At 43.3% G+C, this 9,166-nt stretch overlaps 1 protein-coding gene across 1 annotated transcript; it reads right to left on the bottom strand.

Moving 5' to 3' along the window:
• Positions 1–372: 372 nt before the first annotated feature.
• klf6a (Kruppel like factor 6a) lies at positions 373–6,797 on the bottom strand. The gene is made up of 4 exons (XM_028569485.1): positions 6,386–6,797; positions 3,997–4,579; positions 3,026–3,149; positions 373–2,337 (listed from the first exon to the last, which is right to left on the bottom strand). The coding sequence occupies exons 1-4, from the start codon at positions 6,485–6,487 to the stop codon at positions 2,286–2,288; spliced, it is 861 nt and encodes a 286-aa protein (XP_028425286.1). The 5' UTR covers positions 6,488–6,797; the 3' UTR covers positions 373–2,285.
• Between the last annotated feature and the right edge of the window lie 2,369 nt (positions 6,798–9,166).

Below are 9,166 nucleotides of genomic sequence, written 5' to 3'. Positions count from 1 at the left end.
CCCCCCTTCCAACTCCAATAAAAATCAAAACAGATCCACGTTTAAAAAAAAAAAGGAGAATCTATCATGGGCTTTTTTTTGTTGTTGTTGTTGTTGTTGAACTTCCATAAGCACCATTAACACTTGATCTTTATCCCCTTCCTGAGAGCCTCCGCCCCCCCCCCCCCACCTCTCGCTCACTCCTGTGGTTTTCATAATACTGTTGCAGCTTGGCTAAAACAACGCTCCCCAGACAGGTCAATAACCAACCTACACAGTCAGCAGTCTGTGACAGATTCCATGCCAACAAAGCCTTTAGCAATTCATTACGGAGAGGCAGTACAAGGCGAGGCCTGTCCGACTGCAGCCTGTTAATTACAATAAATCTTTAGCTTTTTCTTCAGTCCCACTTGCAGGGATGGAGGGACAGAAAGGGACGGGACGGGGGGGTTGGGAGACGACATGGAGGAGACGGTGGCGTTGGTGATGGTGGGGAGGGATACGACGAAAAAGTTGCAGCACTGAATGAACTGCACATAAAAACCCCATTTTTATTCACCTAGTCCGCTTGTTTTGTACCTTTAGAGTTGTGTGTGTGTGTGTGTGTGTGTGTGAGATGGACTCGAGTACATACTACACAGTAGTTAACATCTTTAATAAATGAATTTTAAGTGCTCTAAACATACAGCATTTGTCTTATTTACATGTTCGGATTTAATTAAATGGGATAGCCTATTAACTAATCTGGTGCTCTGACTCAAAGACGACTGAGAGAAGGTGCTTTTCTGAACGTTTCACATTTCAACCACACAATTTAAAAACGTCGGAATAGACGCGGACAACAGTCATTGAACACAAAAGATGTGCGAGTTAATGTGTAATCGAGCCTTGATCAAGCTTGTCAAATCACCCATACAACAAATGTGACTTCCCCCCCCCGGGGAGCAAAAAAACCACGGCTACCGCCGGGCCGAGTCACTTGCATAAGGCACCATTAAGGTCAACAGTGCATTATTAGATAGAAAAGAAAGTACAAAAAATCAAAATTACTCCTCAAGGCATAGGATGAATGAGAAAATGAGTAAGCAGTGGTGAAATCTCCAGCCAGAATGAAACGGATGAAGTAGTAAAAAATAAAAAGAGGAAATCGTCAAGGCTTTATGTACAATATCGTAACATTTAACCGTCCGCACTTTAGCTGCACTTTTATTGAAACTATTTGCAGTCCTGATTACAGTGGAAACATGAAATGAACAAACCCTAGAACCATGCAACACCTGTCTATGATACTGAAGTTATAGTATAGTTGTGTTATACCTCTAAGCACACAGCTTATACAATTGGACTACAAATCAGCTTTGTAGCTTGTAAAAAAATAATAAACCAGGCTACATAACACATTGCACATTTAGTAGCTGCACCAAAAACACCAAAAAAAGCTCCTGTCATACAGTGACCAAGAGGGGAGGGGGGTCTTGGTCCCTGGGACACTGACCAGAATGGGGGCACGTCCACCTTAAATCAAACCCAAGGCCTCAAAAGCTTCGGAGAAGCCCCTCCACCCCCCACCACCACAGTCTGGGTGCCAGACAGACAGGCAGGAACTTCCATCCTGCCCCATCCTCATACTGCCACCGGGGAAACACAAACGGAACGTTTCCCCCCCCCCTCCAGAAACCCATTCAGTCCACAGCAACATTGGTACCAGCCCCGAAACCATCCATCAATCCATCTCTTCTCCCAAAAAGAAAAAAAAGATCTCTTCTTCTCTTCTCTTCTCTTCCCAGGGGGCCAGTCAGCCAATCTCAGACATTCACAGTGCACACATGCTTACCTCAGACAGTTTTTGTAAAAGTACCAGTGTATCTGCTGTCCGGGAGATGTTCACCCCCCAAAAAACATCATGCACCATACATACAAATCATTCAGCCTTTTTGTTTGTGTGTCCTTTATCATTTTTTTTTCTTTTTTTTTGCTGTCTTTTTTGTGTGTGTGTGTTGTAAGTCCATCTCAATCAGATAAACAAAAACAAACAAAAAAGTCTTCCCCATCCATTTTCCTTTTTGTTGCAACAGACAACCTTCAGAGCGCCTTTCTCCAAAGAGAGGTCCCGGAGGCACTGGGTTTCAGTATGGTGCAAAACGGCATGCTTTGGCTGGAACACACTCCCGCCACTCTGCTCTGGGACAGTTCAACCAAGAGACTGGTCGGGAGACGGCATTTGCTTTTTTTTAAATTTAATTTTTTTTATTTCTCTTTTCAAACTTTCCTCTTCTCTGCGTTGCTCGGTTGAAGCTTGCCCTTCCCTAGACGTGCCTCTTCATGTGAAGAGCCAGATGGTCAGACCTGGAGAAACATCTGGGACAAGGGGGAGGGGGAGGGGGAGAGAGGAAGTCAGTCACAATGCAAAGATGGACCGCTGGTCAATGACCTCCTGATTAGAGCTGCATCAATTCATCGACTGAATGAATCCAAGTTGTCAACTATTAAATTCATCGCCAAGTATTTTCATAAAAATCGGTTAATCCGTTTTGAGTCATTTCTTCTGAAAGGAAATGGAAATTCTTTGATTCCGGCTTCTTGAATGTGAATATTCTATAGTTCCTTCACTCCTCTGGGACGGTAAAATGTTGAAGTTGTGGACACAACGCGGCATTTGAGGACGTCCTCTTGGGCGTTAGGAAACACTGAGCGACATTTTTCACCATTTTCTGACATTTTACAGACCCAACAACTAATCGATTAAACAAGAAAATAAAGCGACAGATTATTCGACAATGAAAATAATCGTTAATTGCAGCCCTAGCCCTGATTCATCTTTGGAATAACTGACCGATACTGGATTTTCGAGGCTGATACTGATATCTAGCTGTATTTTTTTGAGCCATCAGTGTTTTCCATCTTTAAAGACATGCATCCTTATCTGGATGACAAGACACATCGATCACATCAACAGTAATGCACGTCACGAGTGCATGCCTTGGATCTGTGTGAAATGGGGGGGAAGCCGGTGACGTTACTTGCAGATAAACGGTGTGTGTCTTACCTGTCACAGTGACTGCATTTAAATGGCTTTGCCCCAGTGTGCTTCCTGAAGTGTCTGGTCAACTCGTCGCTTCGTGCAAAACGCCACTCGCAGCCCTCCCATGAACACCTGTAAGGCTTTTCACCTGCAGAACAAACAAGGCAGGGGGGGGGTGTTAATTGAGCTCAAGGCAACAAAAGGAATGTTTTCATGCTCAGGCTGCGATTGGTCGGCTTTCATCTGTTGTTATTCAAATTGCGTCCAGATCAATCATCACCGGGCCAGGCCAGATGACATAAGCGCTGACAATTCACCCGAGACCCAGATTCCGCTGGACCTGTTGGATCACTAGCTGCGTTTTTAACAACCTGAAACATGCTAAGAATGCTAAGAGCGATACTGTGCAGGTGAATGTGTGAAGTAAATGTGGAGAAAAAAATAAATTATAAAAAGCCACACGATTCACGCTGCGAATCAAAAATAAGAAAAATGCTCAAATGACCATTCGAAGCCCTTCCAACTCTGTGCCCCCAGGCTCTCCGCCCATTCACCCCTTTCCCATGGTGAAACTCAATCTGTTTTCAAGTCCTTTTATCTCCCATGTGCAAACCCCCCCCCCTCTCTCTATCTCGCCCGCCCACTCGCTGGCTCAGTCAGTCACATTCCAGATAGATTAGGTCACAGTTTAGGTATCCAGCCATGCAGAGCTAATACTCACAGCGCTCCAGCTGAGGGCATCATGCAATGTGGACCTTTAATTACATTACACAATGGATGGACAATGCCATTAAGGTGGAAGACTGAATTGAAAGCACTTCCGCCATTCACTCAATAAAACTTTAAGAAAAAAAAAAAAAAAAAACTGAATGAATCGATTTTGCAGCAGAGAACAGCCTCATGTCGGTTCTCTGCAGTTTTCAGTCACAGAAGAGATACATCGCACGTGGTCGTGATGTAGGCCAGCTCGGCTCTGATAGGTGCTTGAGACTCACCTGTATGAGTGCGCTGGTGTGCTTTTAGGTGGGAGCTCTTCGTGTAAACCTTGCGACAGCCGTTGAAGTTACACCTGTGTACTCGCCTCCTGCCGTCCGGAGACGCGTCCCCGCAGATGAGTCCCGTCTTTTCCGTGCTCTTTGCCACCCCGCCGCTCCTGATTTTGACCGGCAAGTGCAACTCGCCGTGTGTGGCGACCCAGCCGTTAGTCACGCCGCCGGCCTCCAAATTGGCCTCCGGAGAGGACGGGGGAGTGCTTATGATGGAGGGGCTAAAAGGTCCAGAGCCAACCAAGACGGAGCCCAGAGGGTTGGAGGTAAAGCAGTGTATGGGCGAGAGCTCCTCAGAACTGTCTGAAGCTTCGCTGCTGGCATCAGAATTCACACTGTTGGTGTCCAAGATTTGGCTGTCCTGATTGTCCTCCTCGTGGGCCGCGGGCAGCTTGGGGTCGGAATCGGCCTTGGCCTTGTCCCCGCAGGCCAAGATCAACTTACTCCAGAGGTCCTCCTGGCTGTCGAACTTGAGGTCGGCTGTGGAGACGTAAGGCTCGCTCTGGAGGTAGCGCTCCAACTCCAAGCATGTCTGGTTGGGTGAGAAGATACAGTAAGAATGAATGAATGAACTACAACAGCAGCCCTAAAGAGAGGAGCTTCATTCATTCACACGCCAGCAAAATGCTGCTGTGTGGGAAATCCTTTTAAAAGATGCATGGGAACATACCCCCAAAATGCCTCGTGTGGCGGATTATTTCTTAAGTGCTTACAGCAGGAAGTATTAACCAGGAAAATGGAGATATTACTCCACTTATCTTTATTGTAAATATCCGCCTCATAGTTGCAACTATCGCGTTTAGACATTACAGCTGTACAGATTAATCAATTGAAAGAAAATTTATAATTTCAGGTCATTTTTCAAGCAAAAATGGCAATTATTTACAGGTTCCAGCTCCTCAAATACAAGGATCTGCTGCTCATTTGTATTATATTTGAGGTTACATGAAATATATTGGGGTTTGGGACTGTTGGGGGGCTGGATAAAACAAATCAAATGAAGTGCATCATCTTCGGCTTGAATGATTCACAGATACAATAATCAGCATCATTATTTGATCATGAAAGTAAACCTCTGCATTTGCAATGCCAGGATTCTAAATTCACTGATTGACTTGGCTGAACTCAAACTCCCTGACCTAGGCCAGCCTCATCCCAGACATCCCAGCATGCACCGGCCACATCCGCTTCACGTGACTCACTGGAACTGTCATCCCCCTGAACTCCCGACTCTCCTCACCTGACCGCAGCCCAACACTAAACCTGCAAAACTATTTAAACCTATTTCAGCAAATGACTCACTGATCAAATCTAGAGTCCTTTTAAGGAAGCCGCTCCAACACCCCCCCCCTCCATTCAGATGCTTTTCCTCATGCAAACCTCTGACATGCAATCACATCCTTCCTCAGTGTCAGCCCCTTCTGAGTCCCGCTTCCAGTCGCCTTCAGAGGCCGTTTAAGTTGGAAAAAAAAGCGAGGGGCCATGCATTAGAAGGTGCTCACAGGCAGTAGGCTATAGGGGGCTGACAAGGCAGATAGTAGCTAGAATAAATATTTCCTCCAGGCCTCTGCAGCCTTGCACAATATTTTCCAGCTGTGCTAGTGCCTACTCATGCGAGCAGCGATCGTGAGCCATGGCTGACATTTGATAGTGTCATGTTGTGGAGGCCATTCAAATCCAAGCATGATGCAAATAGATGTTTTCTTCTCTTTTTTATTTAAAAAAAAAAAAAAAAAAAAAAAAAAAAAAAAAAGGAAAATAAATGTTGAGAAAAGGGCGATGAGGATACTGTTAAATTCTTCAGCGTGGAGTTGAAACACTGGGTCACATTTAAAACGTCATAATGTAGGTTCTGAAACAATGTCAAAACAAACGGAAACATCTCATTAATTACAGAGCTGATCCTGAGCCAACGCGGTACATGTGATTTTGAAATAACTGACTGACTGACTGACTGAAATTCTACTTCCTCCTACACCGGCTAGTGTTTGCTCTCGTGCGCTCAAACAAGTCATGCCCAAAAATACAGCAGAGCAGTAAAAAGCGCCAGCAGCACGCTGCTGCTGCTGCTGCTGAGTTAGTCTGTCCCCATTCATCTAACCCCAAAACGAAACTCATCATAAAGAATAGCACGCCTGGTGAAAAGACGGGCGCCGTCTAAGCACCAGGTCAACCTGTGTTTACAACCGTTAACGATGCCATTTCGAACTTCTGGCGCATTCAAGAAAACCGCGGTGTAATCTATCAAAGCAAACGAAGCGTCTCAGTTCCGCTTTGCCACACAAGCAAAAAAAAAAAAAAACAGCGACTTGACCAAACAGTTGATAGATTGATTCACCTGCTGCCAGTACTCCTCCAGTGACGGTAAGGCTGAGAAATAGCCCGTGTCGTGAACTATTTGAAGTTCTTGAAAGATGCCGCACATGGGTAGAACATCCATTTTTCCTTTTTCTTTTTTTTTCCAGAGCTTGTTTAAAAAAATAAGAAGCCTATTTAGCTGCAAGTTAAATATGCTTGTCAGGTAAAAAATAAAAAAAATAAACACCCAGCGGAAGGAATAAGAGCGGGGTCCCCTGCGATGCAAGCGGAGTAGAAGCGCTTGTTTTCAGCAGCAGTAGCAGCCGAACGTCCGTCTGTCAGTCCCCCCCTTCTTCTTCTTCTCCTCTCTCGCTCACTCGCTCGCTTGCGTTCAAGGTGTTTGCAAACACTGCGCCGGACTGGATGGGGAACAACTGCGCTCTGCAAACTTCCCTATTCAAACCTCGAAGCCCGCTCCCCCCCACCCCCTTTTCCTCACGGCAGGATTACGCCTGCAGGGTTTCAGCCAATCAGCGGCGAGCAGCGTAAGGGCTTGCAAATGATATCACAGTTGGCCAATCGCGGCCGGACTCTGACTTCATTTGGTTCCTTCTCCGTTTTAATTGGCGCGTTTAACTCCCAGTGTCTCGCCGCTGATTGGCTGGTTATTTATAGGCATGTATATAACGGGCTGGTGCGCTCTCTCTCCCTGTAGTCTTTTCTGTCGGCGACGTGTTTCGCCACAGACAGCGCATGTGAGCCGAAACAGTTGTATTTCTCTTCAGTGGAAAACTTCTCTCTCTCTGTGCTGTGAAGGAGAAGTATACAGATCCTTTACTTAAGTAAAAGTAGGTCTACTTATACCACACTGTAAAAATACTCTGTTACAAGTAAAAGTCCTGCATTGGAAATGTTAAGTAAAAGTAAGTATCATCAGGAAAATATAGGCCTACTTAAAGTGATAAAAATAAAAATAAAGTAAAATTACTCAATGCAGAAAAATCCTCACATTTTAGAAGCTGGAAGCTTCTACGTTGTATTTTATAAACTGCGTGTGTTTTATTAACTACATGTGTATTGCAAAAATCTCAATTTGTAAAGTATCTAGTAACTTAATATGTCAGATTAATGTAGTGGAGTAATAAGTACGACATTTCCCTCTGAAAGGTAGTGGAGTAGAAGTAGACAGTGGCATGAAAAGTACCACAAATCTGTTGTGAGTAAAGTACTTAGTCACATGTCACCACTGTGTGTGTGTGTGTGTGTGTGTGTGTGTGTGTGTGTGTGTGTGTGTGTGTGTGTCACAAGTAGCACTTGCAACACTGCTGTTTAAGGAGATGGATTCACTAAAGCTGTAACTGTGGTGAAGTGTATGTGTTGACATCACAGCAACTAAGAGTGAACCCATGTCTTGGGACACAGTGACTAATGGATGGCAGGACACTATTGTGTTATCAGCGCATGTATGACTTTAGAGGAAACATGTCCTCACTTCTCCTCTCTGACTGTATTAAAATAGACTATAGACTTCTGCTTTATCGCTGACAAGTACAAGATCAGAGTTGCACTCTGTCCTGAGCAGAGCTTGCACGAGTGCAGCACGTTGTTCGCTACCAAACAAGCTTTAACATCTAATTTGCACTTAAAAGAGCGTGCGGCGGAATTAATATTCAAAGTAGTTCCCCAAAGTTAAAGAATTTGTTTTACCCCAGTTTAGTTATTATGATACATGGAAGAAACACTCTATTTCAAAAAAACATTTTCGACCAGAATAACCACATATGCCATTTAGCAGCAATATCAGTAAGTAAGTAAGTAAGTAAGTATGTAAAATGTATTTTTATAGCACATTTAAAAACAGCTCCTAAAGTGCTGTACATAGCGCACCACAGAATAATAAAATAAAATAAATACACTTACAGATCAGTGATTTAAGCTAAGACGACATCAAGAGACAAACAATTACAGACATAACAGGGTAAGACAATTAAAACACAGGGAAGGCCAATGTAAATAGGTGAGATTTTACCCAATGTGTAGGTCAGCGAAGTCTAGAAGTAGACATGAGCTGTAAGCAGTACAGTGAAAGGGATTTGTCCTTCGAACATTGATTCACTTGAGGGCTTTTTAGAGCTTTTCATACTTTAGAGTAAGAGATCACACATTTCTGATTGTTTACACTGTATTATTTCTGCATTCCTACAATATTTATATTTTTGCTTTAACATAGAAAATGACATGGCTTGTAATCATTTAGTAGATTAGTTTGACATTACTTGTACTGCACCCTAAAGACATACCTTTTTATATATTTTTTTAAGTGTGGGCCTCGCAAACAAACTATTTACTCCACCGTCTTGATCTCTCATTTTGTGACTCCACCTCCCGAATTGTATTCATTGTTTATTTTGTAGAAAAAGTAGACAGGGTTTTTTAATTTGTTTCAAAGCTGCAATTCTGATGATACTATATAGATACTGGTCTATTTCTAGACTTAGTTCAGGTGGTGTTTTACCTAAAATACATGTGTTATATAATTTTTGTTAAATGTTCACAATTATGGTTATAGCTGATCGCAAATAGGAAAAGTAAAAAAATAAAAACAATTTGCAATATCATTTTTCATGTCTTACCCCTTCAGTTGAGGTCTGGACCACTGCATTTGGAAAATTAAAAGTGAAATGTTGTGCTCAAAGTCATTAAACATGGAATTTGAGTCGTATATTACATACTTTGACATTTATCAAAGAAAACACAGACAGATTTACACTATAGCTAAATTATGACTTCCATAATCCCACTGTATTGTCTGATTCCTTTC

The sequence above is a fragment of the Perca flavescens genome, chromosome 22 (genome assembly GCF_004354835.1).
Source record: "Perca flavescens isolate YP-PL-M2 chromosome 22, PFLA_1.0, whole genome shotgun sequence".
Taxonomy (NCBI): domain Eukaryota; kingdom Metazoa; phylum Chordata; class Actinopteri; order Perciformes; family Percidae; genus Perca; species Perca flavescens.
This window is presented reverse-complemented; position numbering and strand designations above follow the sequence as displayed.

What these genes read in the sequence shown, in the direction of transcription:
- klf6a (XM_028569485.1), bottom strand. Translation starts at nt 6,487, where the DNA reads ATGGATGTTCTACCCATGTGCGGCATCTTTCAAGAACTTCAAATAGTT. An exon ending in TGGAGGAGTACTGGCAGCAG is followed by an intron (nt 4,580 to 6,385) that starts GTGAATCAATCT and finishes TCACCCAACCAG; the next exon opens with ACATGCTTGGAGTTGGAGCG. An exon ending in ACACCAGCGCACTCATACAG is followed by an intron (nt 3,150 to 3,996) that starts GTGAGTCTCAAG and finishes TTTGTTCTGCAG; the next exon opens with GTGAAAAGCCTTACAGGTGT.